The 25224-nt window shown below is 33.1% G+C and overlaps 2 protein-coding genes across 12 annotated transcripts in view; one reads left to right on the forward strand and one right to left on the reverse strand.

Annotated features, from left to right (window-relative positions):
• mgl (low-density lipoprotein receptor-related protein megalin) overlaps positions 1 to 5099 on the forward strand; it is a 180762-nt gene extending 175663 nt beyond the window's left edge. For both annotated transcript variants that reach the window (XM_020953035.2, XM_086826795.1), the window contains exons 12-15: positions 51 to 363; positions 428 to 2614; positions 2679 to 2926; positions 2987 to 5099. In XM_020953035.2, coding sequence (XP_020808694.2) covers positions 51 to 363; positions 428 to 2614; positions 2679 to 2926; positions 2987 to 3207 — 2969 coding nt within the window. In that variant the 3' untranslated portion in view covers positions 3208 to 5099. The remainder of the gene's footprint in view (positions 1 to 50; positions 364 to 427; positions 2615 to 2678; positions 2927 to 2986) is intronic.
• Positions 5100 to 6453: 1354 nt separating this feature from the next.
• Positions 6454 to 25224, reverse strand: part of Tango5 (Transport and Golgi organization 5) — a 37619-nt gene continuing 18848 nt past the window's right edge. For 5 of the 10 annotated variants that reach the window (XM_086826812.1, XM_086826818.1, XM_086826843.1 and 2 more), the window contains 4 exons: positions 8315 to 8789; positions 7964 to 8245; positions 7591 to 7897; positions 6454 to 7454 (listed from right to left, as the gene is read on the reverse strand). In XM_086826812.1, the coding sequence (XP_086682938.1) occupies positions 6960 to 7454; positions 7591 to 7897; positions 7964 to 8245; positions 8315 to 8763 (1533 nt within the window). In that variant the 5' untranslated portion in view covers positions 8764 to 8789 and the 3' untranslated portion in view covers positions 6454 to 6959. Of the gene's footprint in view, positions 7455 to 7590; positions 7898 to 7963; positions 8246 to 8314; positions 8800 to 25224 lie in introns of all 10 variants that reach the window. The other 5 variants (XM_086826816.1, XM_086826822.1, XM_086826834.1 and 2 more) reach the window with 1 other exon arrangement.

Genomic DNA, 25224 nt, shown 5'->3' on the forward strand with positions numbered 1-25224 from the left:
TATGGGTAGTTATGCTTATATATTAATTCATTCTTCTTTTCCTGTTACAGTCAAGCGAACCTGTGACCCGAAGACCGAGTTTGCCTGCAAGAATGGACGCTGCATTCCCCAGCTGTGGATGTGCGACTTTGACAATGATTGCGGTGATGATTCGGATGAGCCTGCTTACATGTGCCGGCAGAGGAACTGCACCACTGGCTGGCAGCGTTGTCCTGGCCAATCCAATTATCGATGCATACCCAAGTGGCTGTTCTGTGATGGCAAGGATGATTGCCGGGATAACAGCGATGAGCTGCCAGAGAACTGTCCCAAATGTAATGCGGAAACGGACTTTAAGTGCGGCAACAACCGATGCATACCCAAGTGAGTGAAGCAAACATAAATGTTGCCAGCTTCCATTATTAATCCTTGATTTATCCAATTCCAGGCAATGGATGTGTGACTTTGCCGATGATTGTGGCGATGCCAGCGATGAGAACGAGGCTGTGTGCAAGGGTCGTTATCGTGACTGCTCCGAGTCAGAGTTCCGTTGCGGCAATGGCAAATGCATCTCATCCCGCTGGCAGTGCGATCACGAGGATGACTGCGGTGATAACTCCGATGAGATGCACTGCGAGGGCTATCAATGCAAGAATGGCACCTTCCAGTGTGCCTCTGGACACTGCATTGCCTCGTATTTCCGCTGCGATGGTGATCGTGATTGTCGCGACATGTCCGATGAGGTGGGCTGTCCACCACGCTTCCCGGGCGGCAGATACTGCCCGGAGTCACGTTTCCAGTGTAACAACAATTTGTGCGTTTCCCTGTCCGATCTGTGCGATGGCACCGATGACTGTGGCGATGGCAGCGACGAGGATCCCAGCGTATGCAGTGACTTCAACTGTGACACCTTGCGGCGCTTCCAGTGCTCGAATCATCGTTGTGTGGCCCGCTATCAGATCTGTGATGGAGTGGACAATTGTGGCGATGGCAGCGATGAGAACAACATGACCCTGTGTGCCAGCAAACAGAAGCCCTGCGATTTGTACACTCAATACCAGTGTGCCAATAAGCATTGCATCGAACGCTCCCAGGTGTGTGACTATGCCGACGATTGTGGTGATGGCAGCGATGAGCTGGGATGCCATCACACGAGCAGCTGCTCGGAGCAGACACGTGGCGGATGCCAGCATCATTGCCATAATCTCACCGATGGCGGCTACATTTGCACCTGCTATCCGGGTTACATCATAGCGGCGGACAACAAGAAGAAGTGCTCCGATGTGGATGAGTGTCTCACGCGACAACATACCTGTTCGCACCAGTGTCACAACCTGAATGGCACCTATTCGTGCAGCTGTCGAGAGGGTTTCCATCTGACCGATGGAGCCAGTGGTGTGTGTCGTGCCGAGAAGGAGGATGTCATTCTGGTGTTTGCCAACGGGCAAGAGATTCGAGGATTGGACCTACAGAAGCGCGAGGAATTCGAGGTGATAGCCGCCGAGAAGAGAATCGAGGCACTGGACTATGATGCACAACAGCAGATCGTGTTCTGGGCGGACAGCTATGACAAGACCATCAAGCGTTCGTACATGGTTAATGCCATTGATGGCAGGGCCAAGATTGGCTTCGCCCAGGATCTGAACATGAAGGGCGGCTCGAAACCCACTGCCGTGGCCGTGGACTGGCTAGCCTCGAATCTCTACTGGACCGAAATGGACAGAACGGGCTCTAAGCCAAGGGGACGCGTGATGGTGGCCAAGACCGATGGTCGGTATCGTCGTTCCATAGTCAATGCCGGTCTGGAGGTGCCCACATCGATAGCTGTAAATCCGCAGCTGGGCAGGATCTATTGGTCTGATGCCGGTTCGGCGCCCAAGATCGAAGTGTCCTGGATGGATGGCTCTAAGCGCAGGCCGTTGATTACCGAACAGATCCGTCATCCGGCTGGATTGACCATTGATTACTCGCAGGATCACATCATCTATTGGGTAGACACCAAACTGAATGCCATCGAGTCAATGCGGGCGGATGGATCACGCCGCAAGGCCATCGTCAAGGGTGACCAGCTGCGACATCCTGTTTCCCTGGATCTCTTCGAGTCGAACATGTTCTGGATGACCCGCGACACCGGGGAGCTGGTGCGCCAGGATAAATTCGGACGCGGAGTGCAGGTGGTGCTGCATCGCAATCTTGTCAATCCGTCCGGCCTGAAGGTGTACCACGACAAGCGGTACAATACCTCGCTGCCCAATCCCTGTGACAACTCCACCTGCTCCCACCTGTGCCTCCTCGTCCCTGGCGGTCATCGTTGTGCCTGTCCCGATGCCTCTGGGCCGCCGCCCTCGCATCGCAGCACCGCCGAGGTTATTTGCAATGCTGCCGCCGAGCATCCACGTCCGGCGCCAAGGATCTGCCCTTGCCAGAATGGTGGCCTCTGCAAGGAGGATGCCCAGGGCGAGCTCATCTGTGAATGCATGTCCGAGTTCCGTGGCGATCACTGTGAGACAAGCACCACCGGTGCCTTTGGCCATGGCGGTGCAAATGTCACCGCCGTGGTGGTGCCCATAATGGTCATCGTGCTGGTAATGATGGCCGCCGCCGGGGCCTGGTATGTCATCCGCAAGCGACCATTGTAAGTAGTTTTTTATACCTTGCAAAAGTATCATTATTAACCATGTTTCCTTACTTCCTTGTAGTGGCAAACTGGCACGCATGCCGGCCATGACCTCCTCCCAGAGCGTCACCTTCCGCCACGGCTCGAATGTGGAGTTCAGCGAGAGTGGCTTCCCTGGCGCCTCTGCTCCCGGAGCAGGTGATATGGCGCCCATTGAGGGCTACAACCTGCAGACTGTGAATGCCAACAAGGCGCGTGACTTTGCCAATCCCATGTACGATGCCGTGCAGTCGGGCACCACTGCCGATCCGGGCATGGGCAATGGTTCGGGTGAGTTTGGAGCAATCCAAATCAATCCCCATCTAATCCCCTCTTTCTCTCCCTGTGCAGGCATCTATGATGTTCCCGGTGAACCCTCAGCCAAGGGCAAGGCCATTGGCCATCATGCCAGCGGTTCCTTTACGGAGCCCGCCTCGGCAATCATTGCACCCAGCAGCATCACGCACAAGGCATCGCCGCAGCTCCAGCTGCGCACCAGGGAGCTGGATCCATCGGCGGACACCGGCAAGGATACACAGTTCCTTGTGGAGGAGGATAAGTCCGAATGCTGATATCAAGCCCATCACTCGGCTGCCGTTGCGATGGCTGTGGCGGTGGCCAGCTGTCGCCGTCAGCTCTCCACCGCGGAGACCAAGAACACTTATCCCCTGCAGACATAACAAAGAATCATCAGGCAAAGGAAGGAGCCGCAGTCACAGATGCAAACGGAGCCGGAACACCATCATCATCATCATCAACGGGAGGTACAAGGACGCCCTAGCAGTAAACATCACAAATCCTGGCAGGCGGCCAAGGCCACCACCAAGGTGTAGCCAGGCAGCAGCACCACAGCAACCAAGTGGGAGAATAATGCGGCCCAGGAGAAGGTCCTCTGGGGAAGGGGATGGCAAATACACATATCCAAAAAAAAAAAAAAAAACAAGAAGGAAAAGGTAAGAACCAGCAGAAGAAGCGTTGCAATTATTATTAAATAAAAATACAATTAAAAAAGTAAAAAACTAAAACTAAAAGGTTAATCTAAATATATAAATGTACACAACACTAGGAGCAGTTTTATCAGACTCCACACACACACATACACACAAAACCACTTTTGTAAAGCCAACTTTTTGTGACCTATTGTTTTTTTCCCCTACTATTTTTTTCGAGTGTGTAATGTTATTTTGCAAAACAAAAAAAAACTAAAGGAAAGCTGAGAAAATTGTAAAAAGCAAGAAAAAAAACGAAACAAAATTAAGGCATAGAGTATATATTTTTTTGAAAGCTAAATGACAATATTAACTATATATAAATGTATGTAAATTGGAAACGAAAAGCAACAAGAATATATATATATATATATATATATATATATATATATATATATATATATATGTGTGTATATGTATACAAAGGCAACTAAGGAGAGAACACATTCCAAGCTAGGATTTCTATATATATATATATATTTTTCTAAAAAAATATATAAAAAAAACTAAACAAACAAAACAAAACACAAAAAGCGAGCTAAAAAGAATATATATACAACAAATTATAAATTATAAATGTGCAGCCACACTTTTGTGCTAAAAACCCAGGATCGAATCTGATCGGATCCAAAAGAAATCAAGCATTCCCACACACACACACATCTATCTATCGATCTATTTATAATAATTAATTTAATTATTTATTTAACACACACACGCGCACACGCAGGCTAATTAATAATTAATCCAACAAAATCGCATTTGATCGAGATTTAAAAATTAGTTTCTTCCATTCGCAATAGATTCCCAACAAGAAAAAAAACTAATGAAAATGTAATAAAAAGAAAAGCCTAGCTTTTCCTTTCTCTTGTCTTGTGTTTTACCACCTCCTTTTTATATATATATATATATTCTCGATTTTTGTTGTGTGTGTAGTTACAAAAAAAAAAAAGAAAACTTTTCGTCGTTGCGCGTGTTTTTTTTACACATCAATCTATATATAAATATATTTTATTTTTTAAATATATCATTATGATTTTTATATTTATATATACATAAATGTGTGTGCATTTTTTTTATATAATTTTTTCGTTCTCTTGTGCAAAAACAAATCTGTGCTTCCCTCTTCATTTTTAAGCGTGTGTTTTTAGAATAAATTTTAGTAAAAGAAAGAAAGGAAGAAGGAAGGAAACTAAAGCTGTATTCGCCAATCGGGCCATATACAACGCTATATATGTGAAGTTAATTGTATATTTAATGTCAAGCTACATAATGGATAACGAATGATGGAAAGAAACCACAACATAATATGAGTAAAAATGAGAAATGAAATAATGAAAGAGAAGAGAAACTATTTGTTGAAAGAATAAAACATTTTTTTTATTATTATTATACATATATATACTGGGGGGAAAAATTGTAAGATGAAGAAAAACTAAAAACATTCATAATAAAGAAAAATCATTACAAAAAAATTGTAAAAACGAATAATATTATATTATATAATATATATATATATATATATATATATATATATATATATATACATATACAAGTCAAAGCATGAAGGTAATTATAAGGTAAGTGTTAGGAATGGCAAAACCATTGAAAAACCTTATTTTGACTATTGAATATTTAATTTAAGAATGCATTTTCTCACATTTGTTATTCCAAAAAGTCATGATATTAATCTTGTTGTTCAAAAAGTATTAATTTAACTGCCAAATTTGAATTAGAATTTAAATAGACCATCAGTACCCGCCATATCAGTTAACCGACAAATTTGAATGTAAATTGCCGGCAACGATAAATTAATCGATAAATCCCCCAACCGACGGTTCACAATGTGTTCATACTGGCCAAAAGTTACAAAGTTACTGGCAAAAAAGTTTGCAAAATTTGAATTTAAATTTAAATTGACCGCCAACGATAAATTAATCGATAAGTCACGCAACCGAAAATTTGGAGTATGGACACACTGGTCAAAAGTTTACAGTGTGGTGACACTGGCAAAATTGCAAAATTTGAATTTAAATTTAAATTGACCGCCAACGATAAATTAATCGATAAATCCCGCAACCGAAAATTTGCAATGTGGACACACTGGCCAAATTTTAAAGTGTGGTGACACTGGCAAAAAATTGCAAAATTTGAATTTAAATTTAAATTGACCGCCATCGATAAATTAATCGATAAGTCCCGCAACCGAAAATTTGCAATATGGACACACTGGCCAAAAAAATTGGGGTGTGGTGACACTGGCAAATGGTTTATATTTTTGTAATTGCATACTTTTGGGGGTGGTGTAGCATACTTTTGGGGCGTAAAATGAATTTGCAAAAAATTAAATTTGCTTGCTGCTGATTTCTGTTCGCCTGGTATTTCAGGTCGAATTTTAAGTGACGCCGAGCACATCGAAGGCTTGGCTCAGCAACACACAACCGCACGATTTCACAGTATGTACAACACACAACCGCACGATTTGCACAGTATGTACAACAACAACAACATCACAAATTACAACAACAACAACAACATCACAAATTACAACAACAACAAAAATTACAACAACAACAACAAAAATTACAACAACAACAACAACAAAAATTACAACAACAACAACAACAAAAATTACAACAACAACAACAACAACAACAACAACAAAAACAACAAAAACAACAAAAACAACAACAACAAAAACAACAACAACAACAACAAAACGACAACAAAAACCACAACAACAAAAACAAAAACATTGGCTATTTTTTTACAACAAAAACAAGAATGATAATACCCAGCCTTCCCATATGAATTATTACACACATCGGCTTTCAGTTGTATATATATATTCATATTTCGTTTATTTTTCAGCATTTGTATAATTTATTCTTAATTCTCCTGACTCTACACTTAATTTTGGGTTCTCTGTTTGCTCTGGCTTGTTAATATTTTTGTTTTGTCTTTTGCACAGCTTTTCCTTTTGCTTTTCATTAGGAGAGACGACTAGCTGCTGTCTGTTACTTTCGCGACGCAAAGATATAAATTACTAGGGTGTTTTCTTTCACTCTCCTGAAATATATTCATCTCCGTCTATTGTGGCTGCTACACGGATCACTCCGCCTTCTTCTCCTTCGCCTCCTCCTCCTGCTTTTCCTAATCTAGTCTACAAGGTAAATTCCTCTGGCTCTATTCTCTATTTCTCTTTTTCTCAGACTGACAAAAAAAAAAGGATTAATCTTTTCACCGCATACACTTATAATTCGACTAAAAGCGACAAAAACATTAAACAAAATATATATAAAAACGAAACTGATCTGAAGAGATTGCGACATGCTCTAATCTTTTAAAGCCTTAGACTTGCCCAGCCTCTTGAGCGCCGCTGTTGATGTTCCTGGTGGCGTTAACGCTGACGGTTTCTTGTGCAGTCGCTTGTGATAGCTCTGGGCCAGGGAGTTCACAATGGAGACTACAAAATAGCAGACCATACCGATTACGAACGTCTCAAAGATTTTGGACAGCAGGTTGCCAGAATCACCAGGACCGCCAACGCCACCGATTGTTCCACGTTGCTGCCGATGCAGTCGCTGCTTTTGATTCTTAAGGAACGACTTGAACGGTTCCTGCAGCTTATGGCCGAGCACGGGTAGCGTGGCCAAGAGGTCTACCGCCCGCTCGATGAGCGTCTCATTGAAGGCAATAATAACGAAGATCTTCTGTATGTGCATCTTGATCACGGCCTTGCCGATGAGCGTGGCTCCGAAGAACGTCCAGAATGGCACCAGAAAGTGGCCGCAAGTAATGCCAGCCAGATCAAACAGGGGATTGGGAATCTGCAAGGCAAGGAGGAATTAGTTATTAGTTCCCATTTTTTAGTTAAGACAAATGGTTAGCAGAGTTCGCACATACCCTCCCTCTCGCAAGAGGATATAATACGAACCCCACTGAATAGATATATCCACCACTCACGCTTGCACAGGCCAGGATGCCAAAGAAGCCGACTCGCTCCACAACGCGCTCCATAAACAGCTTGCCCTTGTCCACTAGACTGAGGTTCTTCTGATGACGCTTGGCATTTAACGCCTCGAATTCGGCTAGCTCCTCGGCATCGTCCGGATCGTAACCCGAGAGTCGCGCCGCCTTGGCCATGAAGTAGGGCGGCAGTTCGCCAAGCGCCGTGCCTGCACCCCATAGGAAGGCCTCCAGTCGCACTTTGGACATGATGGACCAAATGTTTGGTACTCGCTTATCGTATGGCTCCTCCGGGCAGATGATGCTGCGTGTAAAAGAGAATGAGTTAGTCACACGAGGGCGAAACCATTAGGCCATATGGAATACTCACTCATCTGGATACGGTGGCTGGGGAAAACGTAACGAATTGCACTCGTAGGCGGCCAGGGTAACGCTGGCTATATGCGGCCCCAAATAGAGCAGGAACGTGTGCAGGCCGGTACCCAGACCCACGGACGAAAGTACGCCCAGTCCGATCCAGTAGACAAAGAACCAGGTGTTCCGTTGCACAAGCTCAATGAACACCTGATGAGGACCGTCTATTTTGTAAATTATGCTAAATACAATTCCTAATACTATCAGGACGGCCAGTAGAAGCCGCTGCTGCAGCAATCTGCAAAAGAATATCAGTTTGCTTTCAGTTTGGATTCCTCCGGATTAAGATGGTTAAGGCATCACTTACCTGGCGCTCCATGTGCGCAGGAGCGTGGCCAGCTCGAGACCACAGTACTTGGTGGTCTGCAGCGGACGCCGCCAGAGTACCAGCTGGCTGCGTTCAACGCGTTCCCTTTCACGCTGCTTGTCTTTTTGGTTCTTCTCCTTCTTGTTAATCGCTTGCGCAGATGCGGCGCCGGCGCCCTGCATTATGCTAATCCTACTACTGGCGTTGCTGTTACCACTGAGGGACTTGGCGGTCGTGTAACTGCTGGTATGTTGGGAGTTGCTATTGGCCTTCACACTGCCATTGGCCGCCGCCGTGTGTCGCTTGTAGCTCTTGTTGCCGCTGGTGGCTGCTACGGAGTGGGAGTTTGGAGTGGTATTGCTGTTGTTCGCATGTTTATGGCTCTGGCTCGCATGGCTACTGCTGCTTCTGCTGCTGCTGCTGCTCTCCTTCTTCGAGTGCTGCGACATTTAAGCGGTGTGTGGGCTGTGTGTGGCTGTGTGTGGCTGTTGTGTGGCAAAAAATAAAACGCAAGAATTTCGAATTAAGAACTTTGAATTTGAAGCGGTAACGAAATAGAAAACAAGCAGTTGCTCCTGCGCCGACAGCCACTAGTAAACTGATAAGCGCGGATTGTCCAAATGATGTATAACATATATATTTGTATGCATATTATTTATATAGTGTTGGATTTTTAATTTTGTGCATGTCCTGATTTATGTATGTATTTTTGTTTTTGATTGTCGTCACTTTGTATGGATTTTGGATTTGTGTTTTGGGCAGGAGACGGGGGGCTTACTACTCTTATCATTCTAGTGTCTGGTCAGGTCTTATCGCAAAGGTGTGTGTGCGTTATTTTTTATCGATATCCCCGGATCTGTTATCTTAAGGCCCTAACTTAATCTGTGTCTGTCAGCGTTGTGACTTTTTGTCTTGTCTATGTTGTCTTTGCTAATAATTGTACAAAGCCCTAACATGCGAGTCCGTAAATATACTCTTCCGGCACACGCACAGAATCTAAACACATTGTATATTATATATTTAAATATATATTTTTTTATGCAAAATAAGTTAACTTCGAAAACCAATATTCCCATAGCTTGGTCAAAAATGCATTAATTTTAATTCGGAAATCTCTCTGACCCTAATAAAAATTTGAAAAAATTGCAAAAAATTTGTTTTCATCCAAACACGGCCAGATCGACTCTCCTGTTAATGCTGATCAAGAATATATATACTTTATAGGATCGGAAATGGCTCCTTCGCCGATTAAAATTATATGTTTTTGTTTTTTAAATCGATTTTTTTATACCATATACTTTGGGACAATGAAAGTTTAAAAATCGCATAACTATGTTAAAAATGCATTAATTTTAATTCGGAAACCTTCTCTGAGCTAGTTTTTTACATGTTTACAAATCTGTATACTCAATTTAAAATTTTAAAATATTCAAATTTTTATCAATTTTTTACAATTTTAATGATGTAACCCCTTATAAAATTTTGAAAAAATTGCAAAAAATTTGTTTTCATCCAAACACGGCCAGATCGACTCTCCTGTTAATGCTGATCAAGAATATATATACTTTATAGGATCGGAAATGGCTCCTTCGCCGATTAAAATTATATTTTTCTCTGCAAGATTCTTGAAATCGACATTTTTATTTAATAATTTTGTAAGTATTATTTGGGACAATCAAAGTTTAAAAATCGCATAAATGTGTTAAAAATTCATTAATTTCAATTCGGAAAGCGTTCTTGGGTTCGTTGATTGGAGGTTAACAAATCTGCATACTACACTTTATTTGTTCCTGTGTTAGGTTTTTGGAGGTAAATAATTTATATTTGAAAATTGTTTTTTAAATCGATTTTTTTATACCATATACTTTGGGACAATGAAAGTTTAAAAATCGCATAACTATGTTAAAAATGCATTAATTTTAATTCGGAAACCTTCTCTGAGCTAGTTTTTTACATGTTTACAAATCTGTATACTCAATTTAAAATTTTAAAATATTCAAATTTTTATCAATTTTTTACAATTTTAATGATGTAACCCCTTATAAAATTTTGAAAAAATTGCAAAAAATTTGTTTTCATCCAAACACGGCCAGATCGACTCTCCTGTTAATGCTGATCAAGAATATATATACTTTATAGGATCGGAAATGGCTCCTTCGCCGATTAAAATTATATTTTTCTCTGCAAGATTCTTGAAATCGACATTTTTATTTAATAATTTTGTAAGTATTATTTGGGACAATCAAAGTTTAAAAATCGCATAAATGTGTTAAAAATTCATTAATTTCAATTCGGAAAGCGTTCTTGGGTTCGTTGATTGGAGGTTTACAAATCTGCATACTACACTTCATTTGTTCCTGTGTTAGGTTTTTGGAGGTAAATAATGTATATTTGAAAAATGTTTTTTAAATCGATTTTTTTATACCATATACTTTGGGACAATGAAAGTTTAAAAATCGCATAACTATGTTAAAAATGCATTAATTTTAATTCGGAAACCTTCTCTGAGCTAGTTTTTTACATGTTTACAAATCTGCATACTCAATTTAAAATTTTAAAATATTCAAATTTTTATCAATTTTTTACAATTTTAATGATGTAACCCCTTATAAAATTTTGAAAAAATTGCATAAAATTTGTTTTCATCCAAACACGGCCAGATCGACTCTCCTGTTAATTTTGATCAAGAATATATATACTTTATAGGATCGGAAATGGCTCCTTCGCCGATTAAAATTATATTTTTCTCTGCAAGATTCTTGAAATCGACATTTTTATTTAATAATTTTGTAAGTATTATTTGGGACAATCAAAGTTTAAAAATCGCATAAATGTGTTAAAAATTCATTAATTTCAATTCGGAAAGCGTTCTTGGGTTCGTTGATTGGAGGTTAACAAATCTGCTTACTACACTTTATTTGTTCCTGTGTTAGGTTTTTGGAGGTAAATAATTTATATTTGAAAATTGTTTTTTAAATCGATTTTTTTATACCATATACTTTGGGACAATGAAAGTTTAAAAATCGCATAACTATGTTAAAAATGCATTAATTTTAATTCGGAAACCTTCTCTGAGCTAGTTTTTTACATGTTTACAAATCTGTATACTCAATTTAAAATTTTAAAATATTCAAATTTTTATCAATTTTTTACAATTTTAATGATGTAACCCCTTATAAAATTTTGAAAAAATTGCAAAAAATTTGTTTTCATCCAAACACGGCCAGATCGACTCTCCTGTTAATGCTGATCAAGAATATATATACTTTATAGGATCGGAAATGGCTCCTTCGCCGATTAAAATTATATTTTTCTCTGCAAGATTCTTGAAATCGACATTTTTATTTAATAATTTTGTAAGTATTATTTGGGACAATCAAAGTTTCAAAATCGCATAAATGTGTTAAAAATTCATTAATTTCAATTCGGAAAGCGTTCTTGGGTTCGTTGATTGGAGGTTTACAAATCTGCATACTACACTTTATTTGTTCCTGTGTTAGGTTTTTGGAGGTAAATAATGTATATTTGAAAAATGTTTTTTAAATCGATTTTTTTATACCATATACTTTGGGACAATGAAAGTTTAAAAATCGCATAACTATGTTAAAAATGCATTAATTTTAATTCGGAAACCTTCTCTGAGCTAGTTTTTTACATGTTTACAAATCTGTATACTCAATTTAAAATTTTAAAATATTCAAATTTTTATCAATTTTTTACAATTTTAATGATGTAACCCCTTATAAAATTTTGAAAAAATTGCAAAAAATTTGTTTTCATCCAAACACGGCCAGATCGACTCTCCTGTTAATGCTGATCAAGAATATATATACTTTATAGGATCGGAAATGGCTCCTTCGCCGATTAAAATTATATTTTTCTCTGCAAGATTCTTGAAATCGACATTTTTATTTAATAATTTTGTAAGTATTATTTGGGACAATCAAAGTTTCAAAATCGCATAAATGTGTTAAAAATTCATTAATTTCAATTCGGAAAGCGTTCTTGGGTTCGTTGATTGGAGGTTAACAAATCTGCATACTACACTTTATTTGTTCCTGTGTTAGGTTTTTGGAGGTAAATAATTTATATTTGAAAATTGTTTTTTAAATCGATTTTTTTATACCATATACTTTGGGACAATGAAAGTTTAAAAATCGCATAACTATGTTAAAAATGCATTAATTTTAATTCGGAAACCTTCTCTGAGCTAGTTTTTTACATGTTTACAAATCTGTATACTCAATTTAAAATTTTAAAATATTCAAATTTTTATCAATTTTTTACAATTTTAATGATGTAACCCCTTATAAAATTTTGAAAAAATTGCAAAAAATTTGTTTTCATCCAAACACGGCCAGATCGACTCTCCTGTTAATGCTGATCAAGAATATATATACTTTATAGGATCGGAAATGGCTCCTTCGCCGATTAAAATTATATTTTTCTCTGCAAGATTCTTGAAATCGACATTTTTATTTAATAATTTTGTAAGTATTATTTGGGACAATCAAAGTTTAAAAATCGCATAAATGTGTTAAAAATTCATTAATTTCAATTCGGAAAGCGTTCTTGGGTTCGTTGATTGGAGGTTTACAAATCTGCATACTACACTTCATTTGTTCCTGTGTTAGGTTTTTGGAGGTAAATAATGTATATTTGAAAAATGTTTTTTAAATCGATTTTTTTATACCATATACTTTGGGACAATGAAAGTTTAAAAATCGCATAACTATGTTAAAAATGCATTAATTTTAATTCGGAAACCTTCTCTGAGCTAGTTTTTTACATGTTTACAAATCTGTATACTCAATTTAAAATTTTAAAATATTCAAATTTTTATCAATTTTTTACAATTTTAATGATGTAACCCCTTATAAAATTTTGAAAAAATTGCAAAAAATTTGTTTTCATCCAAACACGGCCAGATCGACTCTCCTGTTAATGCTGATCAAGAATATATATACTTTATAGGATCGGAAATGGCTCCTTCGCCGATTAAAATTATATTTTTCTCTGCAAGATTCTTGAAATCGACATTTTTATTTAATAATTTTGTAAGTATTATTTGGGACAATCAAAGTTTCAAAATCGCATAAATGTGTTAAAAATTCATTAATTTCAATTCGGAAAGCGTTCTTGGGTTCGTTGATTGGAGGTTAACAAATCTGCATACTACACTTTATTTGTTCCTGTGTTAGGTTTTTGGAGGTAAATAATTTATATTTGAAAATTGTTTTTTAAATCGATTTTTTTATACCATATACTTTGGGACAATGAAAGTTTAAAAATCGCATAACTATGTTAAAAATGCATTAATTTTAATTCGGAAACCTTCTCTGAGCTAGTTTTTTACATGTTTACAAATCTGTATACTCAATTTAAAATTTTAAAAATTCAAATTTTTATCAATTTTTTACAATTTTAATGATGTAACCCCTTATAAAATTTTGAAAAAATTGCAAAAAATTTGTTTTCATCCAAACACGGCCAGATCGACTCTCCTGTTAATGCTGATCAAGAATATATATACTTTATAGGATCGGAAATGGCTCCTTCGCCGATTAAAATTATATTTTTCTCTGCAAGATTCTTGAAATCGACATTTTTATTTAATAATTTTGTAAGTATTATTTGGAACAATCAAAGTTTAAAAATCGCATAAATGTGTTAAAAATTCATTAATTTCAATTCGGAAAGCGTTCTTGGGTTCGTTGATTGGAGGTTTACAAATCTGCATACTACACTTCATTTGTTCCTGTGATAGGTTTTTGAAAGTAAATAATGTATATTTGAAAAATGTTTTTTAAATCGATTTTTTTATACCATATACTTTGGGACAATGAAAGTTTAAAAATCGCATAACTATGTTAAAAATGCATTAATTTTAATTCGGAAACCTTCTCTGAGCTAGTTTTTTACATGTTTACAAATCTGTATACTCAATTTAAAATTTTAAAATATTCAAATTTTTATCAATTTTTTACAATTTTAATGATGTAACCCCTTATAAAATTTTGAAAAAATTGCAAAAAATTTGTTTTCATCCAAACACGGCCAGATCGACTCTCCTGTTAATGCTGATCAAGAATATATATACTTTATAGGATCGGAAATGGCTCCTTCGCCGATTAAAATTATATTTTTCTCTGCAAGATTCTTGAAATCGACATTTTTATTTAATAATTTTGTAAGTATTATTTGGGACAATCAAAGTTTAAAAATCGCATAAATGTGTTAAAAATTCATTAATTTCAATTCGGAAAGCGTTCTTGGGTTCGTTGATTGGAGGTTTACAAATCTGCATACTACAATTCATTTGTTCCTGTGTTAGGTTTTTGGAGGTAAATAATGTATATTTGAAAAATGTTTTTTAAATCGATTTTTTTATACCATATACTTTGGGACAATGAAAGTTTAAAAATCGCATAACTATGTTAAAAATGCATTAATTTTAATTCGGAAACCTTCTCTGAGCTAGTTTTTTACATGTTTACAAATCTGCATACTCAATTTAAAATTTTAAAATATTCAAATTTTTATCAATTTTTTACAATTTTAATGATGTAACCCCTTATAAAATTTTGAAAAAATTGCATAAAATTTGTTTTCATCCAAACACGGCCAGATCGACTCTCCTGTTAATTTTGATCAAGAATATATATACTTTATAGGATCGGAAATGGCTCCTTCGCCGATTAAAATTATATTTTTCTCTGCAAGATTCTTGAAATCGACATTTTTATTTAATAATTTTGTAAGTATTATTTGGGACAATCAAAGTTTAAAAATCGCATAAATGTGTTAAAAATTCATTAATTTCAATTCGGAAAGCGTTCTTGGGTTCGTTGATTGGAGGTTTACAAATCTGCATACTACACTTCATTTGTTCCTGTGTTAGGTTTTTGGAGGTAAATAATGTATATTTGAAAAATGTTTTTTAAATCGATTTTTTTATACCATATACTTTGGGACAATGAAAGTTTAAAAATCGCATAACTATGTTAAAAATGCATTAATTTTAATTCGGAAACCTTCTCTGAGCTAGTTTTTTACATGTTTACAAATCTGTATACTCAATTTAAAATTTTAAAATATTCAAATTTTTATCAATTTTTTACAATTTTAATGATGTAACCCCTTATAAAATTTTGAAAAAATTGCAAAAAATTTGTTTTCATCCAAACACGGCCAGATCGACTCTCCTGTTAATGCTGATCAAGAATATATATACTTTATAGGATCGGAAATGGCTCCTTCGCCGATTAAAATTATATTTTTCTCTGCAAGATTCTTGAAATCGACATTTTTATTTAATAATTTTGTAAGTATTATTTGGGACAATCAAAGTTTAAAAATCGCATAAATGTGTTAAAAATTCATTAATTTCAATTCGGAAAGCGTTCTTGGGTTCGTTGATTGGAGGTTAACAAATCTGCATACTACACTTTATTTGTTCCTGTGTTAGGTTTTTGGAGGTAAATAATTTATATTTGAAAATTGTTTTTTAAATCGATTTTTTTATACCATATACTTTGGGACAATGAAAGTTTAAAAATCGCATAACTATGTTAAAAATGCATTAATTTTAATTCGGAAACCTTCTCTGAGCTAGTTTTTTACATGTTTACAAATATGCATACTCAATTTAAAATTTTAAAATATTCAAATTTTTATCAATTTTTTACAATTTTAATGATGTAACCCCTTATAAAATTTTGAAAAAATTGCAAAAAATTTGTTTTCATCCAAACACGGCCAGATCGACTCTCCTGTTAATGCTGATCAAGAATATATATACTTTATAGGATCGGAAATGGCTCCTTCGCCGATTAAAATTATATTTTTCTCTGCAAGATTCTTGAAATCGACATTTTTATTTAATAATTTTGTAAGTATTATTTGGGACAATCAAAGTTTAAAAATCGCATAAATGTGTTAAAAATTCATTAATTTCAATTCGGAAAGCGTTCTTGGGTTCGTTGATTGGAGGTTTACAAATCTGCATACTACACTTCATTTGTTCCTGTGTTAGGTTTTTGGAGGTAAATAATGTATATTTGAAAAATGTTTTTTAAATCGATTTTTTTATACCATATACTTTGGGACAATGAAAGTTTAAAAATCGCATAACTATGTTAAAAATGCATTAATTTTAATTCGGAAACCTTCTCTGAGCTAGTTTTTTACATGTTTACAAATATGCATACTCAATTTAAAATTTTAAAATATTCAAATTTTTATCAATTTTTTACAATTTTAATGATGTAACCCCTTATAAAATTTTGAAAAAATTGCAAAAAATTTGTTTTCATCCAAACACGGCCAGATCGACTCTCCTGTTAATGCTGATCAAGAATATATATACTTTATAGGATCGGAAATGGCTCCTTCGCCGATTAAAATTATATTTTTCTCTGCAAGATTCTTGAAATCGACATTTTTATTTAATAATTTTGTAAGTATTATTTGGGACAATCAAAGTTTAAAAATCGCATAAATGTGTTAAAAATTCATTAATTTCAATTCGGAAAGCGTTCTTGGGTTCGTTGATTGGAGGTTAACAAATCTGCATACTACACTTTATTTGTTCCTGTGTTAGGTTTTTGGAGGTAAATAATTTATATTTGAAAATTGTTTTTTAAATCGATTTTTTTATACCATATACTTTGGGACAATGAAAGTTTAAAAATCGCATAACTATGTTAAAAATGCATTAATTTTAATTCGGAAACCTTCTCTGAGCTAGTTTTTTACATGTTTACAAATCTGTATACTCAATTTAAAATTTTAAAATATTCAAATTTTTATCAATTTTTTACAATTTTAATGATGTAACCCCTTATAAAATTTTGAAAAAATTGCAAAAAATTTGTTTTCATCCAAACACGGCCAGATCGACTCTCCTGTTAATGCTGATCAAGAATATATATACTTTATAGGATCGGAAATGGCTCCTTCGCCGATTAAAATTATATTTTTCTCTGCAAGATTCTTGAAATCGACATTTTTATTTAATAATTTTGTAAGTATTATTTGGGACAATCAAAGTTTAAAAATCGCATAAATGTGTTAAAAATTCATTAATTTCAATTCGGAAAGCGTTCTTGGGTTCGTTGATTGGAGGTTAACAAATCTGCATACTACACTTTATTTGTTCCTGTGTTAGGTTTTTGGAGGTAAATAATTTATATTTGAAAATTGTTTTTTAAATCGATTTTTTTATACCATATACTTTGGGACAATGAAAGTTTAAAAATCGCATAACTATGTTAAAAATGCATTAATTTTAATTCGGAAACCTTCTCTGAGCTAGTTTTTTACATGTTTACAAATCTGTATACTCAATTTAAAATTTTAAAATATTCAAATTTTTATCAATTTTTTACAATTTTAATGATGTAACCCCTTATAAAATTTTGAAAAAATTGCAAAAAATTTGTTTTCATCCAAACACGGCCAGATCGACTCTCCTGTTAATGCTGATCAAGAATATATATACTTTATAGGATCGGAAATGGCTCCTTCGCCGATTAAAATTATATTTTTCTCTGCAAGATTCTTGAAATCGACATTTTTATTTAATAATTTTGTAAGTATTATTTGGGACAATCAAAGTTTAAAAATCGCATAAATGTGTTAAAAATTCATTAATTTCAATTCGGAAAGCGTTCTTGGGTTCGTTGATTGGAGGTTTACAAATCTGCATACTACACTTCATTTGTTCCTGTGTTAGGTTTTTGGAGGTAAATAATGTATATTTGAAAAATGTTTTTTAAATCGATTTTTTTATACCATATACTTTGGGACAATGAAAGTTTAAAAATCGCATAACTATGTTAAAAATGCATTAATTTTAATTCGGAAACCTTCTCTGAGCTAGTTTTTTACATGTTTACAAATATGCATACTCAATTTAAAATTTTAAAATATTCAAATTTTTATCAATTTTTTACAATTTTAATGATGTAACCCCTTATAAAATTTTGAAAAAATTGCAAAAAATTTGTTTTCATCCAAACACGGCCAGATCGACTCTCCTGTTAATGCTGATCAAGAATATATATACTTTATAGGATCGGAAATGGCTCCTTCGCCGATTAAAATTATATTTTTCTCTGCAAGATTCTTGAAATCGACATTTTTATTTAATAATTTTGTAAGTATTATTTGGGACAATCAAAGTTTAAAAATCGCATAAATGTGTTAAAAATTCATTAATTTCAATTCGGAAAGCGTTCTTGGGTTCGTTGATTGGAGGTTAACAAATCTGCATACTACACTTTATTTGTTCCTGTGTTAGGTTTTTGGAGGTAAATAATTTATATTTGAAAATTGTTTTTTAAATCGATTTTTTTATACCATATACTTTGGGACAATGAAAGTTTAAAAATCGCATAACTATGTTAAAAATGCATTAATTTTAATTCGGAAACCTTCTCTGAGCTAGTTTTTTACATGTTTACAAATCTGTATACTCAATTTAAAATTTTAAAATATTCAAATTTTTATCAATTTTTTACAATTTTAATGATGTAACCCCTTATAAAATTTTGAAAAAATTGCAAAAAATTTGTTTTCATCCAAACACGGCCAGATCGACTCTCCTGTTAATGCTGATCAAGAATATATATACTTTATAGGATCGGAAATGGCTCCTTCGCCGATTAAAATTATATTTTTCTCTGCAAGATTCTTGAAATCGACATTTTTATTTAATAATTTTGTAAGTATTATTTGGGACAATCAAAGTTTAAAAATCGCATAAATGTGTTAAAAATTCATTAATTTCAATTCGGAAAGCGTTCTTGGGTTCGTTGATTGGAGGTTAACAAATCTGCATACTACACTTTATTTGTTCCTGTGTTAGGTTTTTGGAGGTAAATAATTTATATTTGAAAATTGTTTTTTAAATCGATTTTTTTATACCATATACTTTGGGACAATGAAAGTTTAAAAATCGCATAACTATGTTAAAAATGCATTAATTTTAATTCGGAAACCTTCTCTGAGCTAGTTTTTTACATGTTTACAAATCTGTATACTCAATTTAAAATTTTAAAATATTCAAATTTTTATCAATTTTTTACAATTTTAATGATGTAACCCCTTATAAAATTTTGAAAAAATTGCAAAAAATTTGTTTTCATCCAAACACGGCCAGATCGACTCTCCTGTTAATGCTGATCAAGAATATATATACTTTATAGGATCGGAAATGGCTCCTTCGCCGATTAAAATTATATTTTTCTCTGCAAGATTCTTGAAATCGACATTTTTATTTAATAATTTTGTAAGTATTATTTGGGACAATCAAAGTTTAAAAATCGCATAAATGTGTTAAAAATTCATTAATTTCAATTCGGAAAGCGTTCTTGGGTTCGTTGATTGGAGGTTAACAAATCTGCATACTACACTTTATTTGTTCCTGTGTTAGGTTTTTGGAGGTAAATAATTTATATTTGAAAATTGTTTTTTAAATCGATTTTTTTATACCATATACTTTGGGACAATGAAAGTTTAAAAATCGCATAACTATGTTAAAAATGCATTAATTTTAATTCGGAAACCTTCTCTGAGCTAGTTTTTTACATGTTTACAAATCTGTATACTCAATTTAAAATTTTAAAATATTCAAATTTTTATCAATTTTTTATAATTTTAATGATGTAACCCCTTATAAAATTTTGAAAAAATTGCAAAAAATTTGTTTTCATCCAAACACGGCCAGATCGACTCTCCTGTTAATGCTGATCAAGAATATATATACTTTATAGGATCGGAAATGGCTCCTTCGCCGATTAAAATTATATTTTTCTCTGCAAGATTCTTGAAATCGACATTTTTATTTAATAATTTTGTAAGTATTATTTGGGACAATCAAAGTTTAAAAATCGCATAAATGTGTTAAAAATTCATTAATTTCAATTCGGAAAGCGTTCTTGGGTTCGTTGATTGGAGGTTAACAAATCTGCATACTACACTTTATTTGTTCCTGTGTTAGGTTTTTGGAGGTAAATAATTTATATTTGAAAATTGTTTTTTAAATCGATTTTTTTATACCATATACTTTGGGACAATGAAAGTTTAAAAATCGCATAACTATGTTAAAAATGCATTAATTTTAATTCGGAAACCTTCTCTGAGCTAGTTTTTTACATGTTTACAAATCTGCATACTCAATTTAAAATTTTAAAATATTCAAATTTTTATCAATTTTTTATAATTTTAATGATGTAACCCCTTATAAAATTTTGAAAAAATTGCAAAAAATTTGTTTTCATCCAAACACGGCCAGATCGACTCTCCTGTTAATGCTGATCAAGAATATATATACTTTATAGGATCGGAAATGGCTCCTTCGCCGATTAAAATTATATTTTTCTCTGCAAGATTCTTGAAATCGACATTTTTATTTAATAATTTTGTAAGTATTATTTGGGACAATCAAAGTTTAAAAATCGCATAAATGTGTTAAAAATTCATTAATTTCAATTCGGAAAGCGTTCTTGGGTTCGTTGATTGGAGGTTAACAAATCTGCTTACTACACTTTATTTGTTCCTGTGTTAGGTTTTTGGAGGTAAATAATTTATATTTGAAAATTGTTTTTTAAATCGATTTTTTTATACCATATACTTTGGGACAATGAAAGTTTAAAAATCGCATAACTATGTTAAAAATGCATTAATTTTAATTCGGAAACCTTCTCTGAGCTAGTTTTTTACATGTTTACAAATCTGTATACTCAATTTAAAATTTTAAAATATTCAAATTTTTATCAATTTTTTACAATTTTAATGATGTAACCCCTTATAAAATTTTGAAAAAATTGCAAAAAATTTGTTTTCATCCAAACACGGCCAGATCGACTCTCCTGTTAATGCTGATCAAGAATATATATACTTTATAGGATCGGAAATGGCTCCTTCGCCGATTAAAATTATATTTTTCTCTGCAAGATTCTTGAAATCGACATTTTTATTTAATAATTTTGTAAGTATTATTTGGGACAATCAAAGTTTCAAAATCGCATAAATGTGTTAAAAATTCATTAATTTCAATTCGGAAAGCGTTCTTGGGTTCGTTGATTGGAGGTTAACAAATCTGCATACTACACTTTATTTGTTCCTGTGTTAGGTTTTTGGAGGTAAATAATTTATATTTGAAAATTGTTTTTTAAATCGATTTTTTTATACCATATACTTTGGGACAATGAAAGTTTAAAAATCGCATAACTATGTTAAAAATGCATTAATTTTAATTCGGAAACCTTCTCTGAGCTAGTTTTTTACATGTTTACAAATCTGTATACTCAATTTAAAATTTTAAAATATTCAAATTTTAATCAATTTTTTACAATTTTAATGATGTAACCCCTTATAAAATTTTGAAAAAATTGCAAAAAATTTGTTTTCATCCAAACACGGCCAGATCGACTCTCCTGTTAATGCTGATCAAGAATATATATACTTTATAGGATCGGAAATGGCTCCTTCGCCGATTAAAATTATATTTTTCTCTGCAAGATTCTTGAAATCGACATTTTTATTTAATAATTTTGTAAGTATTATTTGGGACAATCAAAGTTTAAAAATCGCATAAATGTGTTAAAAATTCATTAATTTCAATTCGGAAAGCGTTCTTGGGTTCGTTGATTGGAGGTTAACAAATCTGCATACTACACTTTATTTGTTCCTGTGTTAGGTTTTTGGAGGTAAATAATTTATATTTGAAAATTGTTTTTTAAATCGATTTTTTTATACCATATACTTTGGGACAATGAAAGTTTAAAAATCGCATAACTATGTTAAAAATGCATTAATTTTAATTCGGAAACCTTCTCTGAGCTAGTTTTTTACATGTTTACAAATCTGTATACTCAATTTAAAATTTTAAAATATTCAAATTTTTATCAATTTTTTACAATTTTAATGATGTAACCCCTTATAAAATTTTGAAAAAATTGCAAAAAATTTGTTTTCATCCAAACACGGCCAGATCGACTCTCCTGTTAATGCTGATCAAGAATATATATACTTTATAGGATCGGAAATGGCTCCTTCGCCGATTAAAATTATATTTTTCTCTGCAAGATTCTTGAAATCGACATTTTTATTTAATAATTTTGTAAGTATTATTTGGGACAATCAAAGTTTAAAAATCGCATAAATGTGTTAAAAATTCATTAATTTCAATTCGGAAAGCGTTCTTGGGTTCGTTGATTGGAGGTTAACAAATCTGCATACTACACTTTATTTGTTCCTGTGTTAGGTTTTTGGAGGTAAATAATTTATATTTGAAAATTGTTTTTTAAATCGATTTTTTTATACCATATACTTTGGGACAATGAAAGTTTAAAAATCGCATAACTATGTTAAAAATGCATTAATTTTAATTCGGAAACCTTCTCTGAGCTAGTTTTTTACATGTTTACAAATCTGTATACTCAATTTAAAATTTTAAAATATTCAAATTTTAATCAATTTTTTACAATTTTAATGATGTAACCCCTTATAAAATTTTGAAAAAATTGCAAAAAATTTGTTTTCATCCAAACACGGCCAGATCGACTCTCCTGTTAATGCTGATCAAGAATATATATACTTTATAGGATCGGAAATGGCTCCTTCGCCGATTAAAATTATATTTTTCTCTGCAAGATTCTTGAAATCGACATTTTTATTTAATAATTTTGTAAGTATTATTTGGGACAATCAAAGTTTAAAAATCGCATAAATGTGTTAAAAATTCATTAATTTCAATTCGGAAAGCGTTCTTGGGTTCGTTGATTGGAGGTTAACAAATCTGCATACTACACTTTATTTGTTCCTGTGTTAGGTTTTTGGAGGTAAATAATTTATATTTGAAAATTGTTTTTTAAATCGATTTTTTTATACCATATACTTTGGGACAATGAAAGTTTAAAAATCGCATAACTATGTTAAAAATGCATTAATTTTAATTCGGAAACCTTCTCTGAGCTAGTTTTTTACATGTTTACAAATCTGTATACTCAATTTAAAATTTTAAAATATTCAAATTTTTATCAATTTTTTAGAATTTTAATGATGTAACCCCTTATAAAATTTTGAAAAAATTGCAAAAAATTTGTTTTCATCCAAACACGGCCAGATCGACTCTCCTGTTAATGCTGATCAAGAATATATATACTTTATAGGATCGGAAATGGCTCCTTCGCCGATTAAAATTATATTTTTCTCTGCAAGATTCTTGAAATCGACATTTTTATTTAATAATTTTGTAAGTATTATTTGGGACAATCAAAGTTTAAAAATCGCATAAATGTGTTAAAAATTCATTAATTTCAATTCGGAAAGCGTTCTTGGGTTCGTTGATTGGAGGTTAACAAATCTGCATACTACACTTTATTTGTTCCTGTGTTAGGTTTTTGGAGGTAAATAATTTATATTTGAAAATTGTTTTTTAAATCGATTTTTTTATACCATATACTTTGGGACAATGAAAGTTTAAAAATCGCATAACTATGTTAAAAATGCATTAATTTTAATTCGGAAACCTTCTCTGAGCTAGTTTTTTACATGTTTACAAATCTGTATACTCAATTTAAAATTTTAAAATATTCAAATTTTTATCAATTTTTTACAATTTTAATGATGTAACCCCTTATAAAATTTTGAAAAAATTGCAAAAAATTTGTTTTCATCCAAACACGGCCAGATCGACTCTCCTGTTAATGCTGATCAAGAATATATATACTTTATAGGATCGGAAATGGCTCCTTCGCCGATTAAAATTATATTTTTCTCTGCAAGATTCTTGAAATCGACATTTTTATTTAATAATTTTGTAAGTATTATTTGGGACAATCAAAGTTTAAAAATCGCATAAATGTGTTAAAAATTCATTAATTTCAATTCGGAAAGCGTTCTTGGGTTCGTTGATTGGAGGTTAACAAATCTGCATACTACACTTTATTTGTTCCTGTGTTAGGTTTTTGGAGGTAAATAATTTATATTTGAAAATTGTTTTTTAAATCGATTTTTTTATACCATATACTTTGGGACAATGAAAGTTTAAAAATCGCATAACTATGTTAAAAATGCATTAATTTTAATTCGGAAACCTTCTCTGAGCTAGTTTTTTACATGTTTACAAATCTGTATACTCAATTTAAAATTTTAAAATATTCAAATTTTTATCAATTTTTTATAATTTTAATGATGTAACCCCTTATAAAATTTTGAAAAAATTGCAAAAAATTTGTTTTCATCCAAACACGGCCAGATCGACTCTCCTGTTAATGCTGATCAAGAATATATATACTTTATAGGATCGGAAATGGCTCCTTCGCCGATTAAAATTATATTTTTCTCTGCAAGATTCTTGAAATCGACATTTTTATTTAATAATTTTGTAAGTATTATTTGGGACAATCAAAGTTTAAAAATCGCATAAATGTGTTAAAAATTCATTAATTTCAATTCGGAAAGCGTTCTTGGGTTCGTTGATTGGAGGTTAACAAATCTGCATACTACACTTTATTTGTTCCTGTGTTAGGTTTTTGGAGGTAAATAATTTATATTTGAAAATTGTTTTTTAAATCGATTTTTTTATACCATATACTTTGGGACAATGAAAGTTTAAAAATCGCATAACTATGTTAAAAATGCATTAATTTTAATTCGGAAACCTTCTCTGAGCTAGTTTTTTACATGTTTACAAATCTGCATACTCAATTTAAAATTTTAAAATATTCAAATTTTTATCAATTTTTTATAATTTTAATGATGTAACCCCTTATAAAATTTTGAAAAAATTGCAAAAAATTTGTTTTCATCCAAACACGGCCAGATCGACTCTCCTGTTAATGCTGATCAAGAATATATATACTTTATAGGATCGGAAATGGCTCCTTCGCCGATTAAAA

This window comes from Drosophila serrata, unplaced genomic scaffold, assembly GCF_035046125.1.
Source record: "Drosophila serrata isolate PLE 108 unplaced genomic scaffold, ASM3504612v1 contig_8, whole genome shotgun sequence".
In the NCBI taxonomy this organism is placed as follows: domain Eukaryota; kingdom Metazoa; phylum Arthropoda; class Insecta; order Diptera; family Drosophilidae; genus Drosophila; species Drosophila serrata.